Consider the following 4,120-nt stretch of genomic DNA (forward strand, 5'->3'; position numbering starts at 1 on the left):
TTTGGATTAATTCTTCTTGGTCTTTCTTCCTTCTTCTATTGTGAAATTTGACTTCCATCATATATTCTTAAATCTACGTACATAGAAATGCAATTTTTACTAGACGTACTGCCTTAGAACATATTAATTGTGATTAGAATACATATTTCAAACTTTTTCTGTTAAAGATGAGTTTATCTAGTTTACAATTTTGTCTCAGAAATCAACTTCCGACTTATAACGAAGTGTGTAGACTTTTTTCAGTTCACATATATAAAATTTAACATTTTTATGAATTCTTTCCTTTTGTGTTGGCTTTGTCTTTCTATCTGATTCAAGATAGATGAAATTTGTCAGGATTTGGATTAGTTCTGCTTGGTCTTTCAACCTTCTTCTATTGTGAAATTTGACTTCCTTCATATTTTCTTGAATCAGCGTACATAGAAATGCAATTTTTACTAGATGTATTGCCTTAGAACATATTAATTCTGATTACAATATATTTTTCAAACTTTTATGTTAAAGATAAGTTTATCTAGTTTACAATTTAGTCTCAGAAATTGTTTCCGACTTATAACGAAGTGTGTAGATTTTTTTGAGTTAACATATATAAAATTCAACATTTTTATGAACTCTTTCTTCTTGTGTTAGCTTTGTCTTTCTATTTGATTCGAGATAGATGAAATTTTTTAGGATTAGGATTAGTTCTACTTGGTATTTGGTCCTTCTTCTATAGTGAAATTTGACTTCCTTCATATATTCTTGAATCAACGTACATAGAAATGCAATTTTTACTAGACGTACTGCCTTAGAACATATTAATTGTGATTACAATACATATTTCAAACTTCTTCTGTTAAAGATGAGTTTATCTAGTTTACAATTTAGTCTCAGAAATCAACTTCCGACTTATAACGAAGAGTGTAGACTTTTTTGAGTTAACGTATAAAAAATTCAACATTTTTATGAACTCTTTATTTTTCTTGGCTTTGTCTTTCAATTTCATTCAAGATAGATGAAATTTGTCAGGATTTGGATTAGTTCTTCTTGGTCTTTCAACCTTCTTCTATTGTGAAATTTGACTTCCTTCATAATTTCTTGAATTAACGTACACAGAAATGCAATTTTTACTAGACGTAATGGCTTAGAACATATTAATTGTGATTACAATACATTTTTCAAACTTTTTCTGTTAATGATGAGTTTATCTTGTTTACATTTTTTTTTGATAAGTCAAAAATTGTATTGATAAGAAAGGAGATATTTACATCATAGAATTTGAGAAAAGAGGTCACAGCAACCCCAAAAACTCAAAAACTATTTAAAACGAAAATAAGAAACATTAGGATACTCAATTAAGTTTAACAAAAGAGGACGCCCAACAAAATTGAGTCTCACTCCAGAATCTAAAAAACAACCAGTCTTTGCCATCTTATCAGCTGTATGCACCAATTGAATAGAATCAAACTTGACTTTAGCTTCATACCATCTATGTCTTGCAAACCATGGAATATTATCCCCTTCCAAAGAAGTTATAACATTCAGAGAATCAGTCCTTACAAGCACATCTCTGTAACCCCATTGAACTGCCCAATCTAAGCCAATTAGAATGCTATATAATTCCGCCAAAAAATTAGAAATAACACCAAGGCCAACACACATTGCTCCCACCACTTCACAAGTTGAATTCCTAGCCACCACTCCAGCTCCGGCCACCCCTGGGTTACCTCTAGAAACTCCATCACAGCACAAGAAGAGTTGATTTTGCATTGGAGGCTGCCAAAGACACTCAACAGGTTCCAACATCTTCACCTTACGACATTTAACTCTGAAAAAATCCAATATCTCCAGATCTTCAACCCTGTTATGCATACACCCCTTCATTTATCTTGTTTACAATTGAGTCTCAGAAATCAACTTCCGACTTATAACAAAGAGTGTAGATTTTTTAAGTTAACGTATAAAAAATTCAACATTTTTATGAACTCTTTATTTTTGTATTGGCTTTGTCTTTCAATTTGATTCAAATAGATGAAATTTGTTACAATTTGGATTAGTTCTGGCTGGTCTTTCATGCTTCTTTTATTGTGAAATTTGGCTTCCTTCATATTTTCTTGAACTAACGTACATAGAAATGCAATTTTTACTAAACGTGTTTCCTTAGAATATATAATTTTGATTAAAACACATTTTTCAAACTTTTTCTGTTATAGATGAGTTTATCTAGTTTACAATTTAGTCTCATAAATCAATTTCCGACTTATCCCGAAGTTTGTAGACTTTTTTGAGTTAACGTATATAAAATTCAACATTTTTATGAACTCTTTGTTTTTGTGTTCCCTTTGTCTTTCTATTTGATTCAAGATAGATAAAATTTGTTAGGATTTGGATTAGTTTTGCTTGGTCTTTCATCCTTCTTCTATTGTGAAATTTGACTTCCTTCATATTTTCTTGAATAAACGTATTTCCTTAGAACATATTATTTGTGATTACAATACATTTATCAAACTTTTACTGTTAAAGATGAGTTTATCTAGTTTACAATTTAGTCTCAGAAATCAATTTCAGATGTATAACGAAGTGTGTAGACTTTTTTGAGTTAACGTACATAAAATTCAACATTTTTATGATCTCTTTGTTTTTGTGTTGGCTTTGTCTTTCTATTTTATTCAAGATAGATGAAATTTGTTAGGATTTGGATTAGTTCTTCTTGGTCTTTCATCCTTCTTCTATTGTGAAATTTGACTTCCTTCATATTTTCTTGAATCAACGTACATATAAATGCAATTTTTACTAGACGTACTGCCTTAGAAACTATTAATTGTGGTTACAATACATTTTTCAAAAATTTTCTGTTAAAGATGAGTTTATCTAGTTTACAATTTAGTCTCAGAAATCAACTTCCGACTTATAACGAAGAGTGTAGACTTTTTTGAGTTAACGTATACAAAATTCAACATTTTTATGAACTCCTTATTTTTGTATTGGCTTTGTGTTTCAATTTGATTCAAATAGATGAAATTTCTTAGAATTTGGATTAGTTCTGGCTGGTCTTTCATCCTTCTTCTATCGTGAAATTTGACTTCCTTCATATTTTCTTGAATCAACGTACATAGAAATGCAATTATTACTAGACGTAATGCCTTAGAACATATTATTTGTGATTACAATACATTTTTCAAACTTTTTCTCTTAAAGATGAGTTTATCTCGTTTACAATTAAGTTTCAGAAATCAATTTCAGACGTATAAAAAAGTGTGTAGACTTTTTTGAGTTAACGTATATAAAATTCAACATTTTTATGAACTCTTTCTTTTTGTGTTGGCTTTGTCTTTCTATTTGATTCAAGATATATGAAATTTGTTAGGATTTGGATTAGTTCTTCTCGGTCTTTCATCCTTCTTCTATTGTGAAATTTGACTTCCTTCATATATTTTTGAATCAACGTACATCGAAATGCAATTTTTACTAGACGTACTGCCTTAGAACATATTAATTGTGATTACTATACATTTTTCAAAAAAAATCTGTTAAAGATGAGTTTAGGTAGTTTACAATTTAGTCTCAGAAATCAACTTCCAAATTATAACGAAGAGTGTAGACTTTTTTGAGTTAACATATAAAAAATTCAACATTTTTATGAACTCTTTATTTTGTATTGGCTTTGTCTTTCAATTTGATTCAAATAGATGAAATTTGTTAGAATTTGGATTAGTTCTGGCTGGTCTTTCATCCTTCTTATATTGTGAAATTTGACTTCCTTCATATTTTCTTGAATCAACGTACATAGAAATGCAATTTTTACTAGACGTAATACCTTAGAACATATTATTTGTGATTACAATACATTTTTCAAACTTTTTCTCTTAAAGATGAGTTTATCTCGTTTACAATTAAGTTTCAGAAATCAATTTCAGACGTATAAAAAAGTGTGTAGACTTTTTTGAGTTAACGTATATAAAATTCAAAATTTTTATGAACTCTTTCTTTTTGTGTTGGCTTTGTCTTTCTATTTGATTCAAGATAGATGAAATTTGTTAGGATTTGGATTAGTTCTGCATGGCCTTTCATCTTTCTTCTATTGGGAAATTTGACCTCCTTCATATTTTCTTGAATCAACGTACATAGAAATGCAATATTT

The 4,120-nt window shown here is 29.1% G+C and overlaps 1 protein-coding gene across 1 annotated transcript; it reads right to left on the reverse strand.

Annotated features, from left to right (window-relative positions):
* Positions 1 to 1,296: 1,296 nt before the first annotated feature.
* LOC113272819 lies at positions 1,297 to 1,863 on the reverse strand. Its single transcript, XM_026522616.1, has one exon. The coding sequence runs from the start codon at positions 1,861 to 1,863 to the stop codon at positions 1,297 to 1,299; it is 567 nt and encodes a 188-aa protein (XP_026378401.1).
* Positions 1,864 to 4,120: the final 2,257 nt, after the last annotated feature.

This window comes from Papaver somniferum, chromosome 4 (assembly GCF_003573695.1).
Source record: "Papaver somniferum cultivar HN1 chromosome 4, ASM357369v1, whole genome shotgun sequence".
NCBI lineage: Eukaryota > Viridiplantae > Streptophyta > Magnoliopsida > Ranunculales > Papaveraceae > Papaver > Papaver somniferum.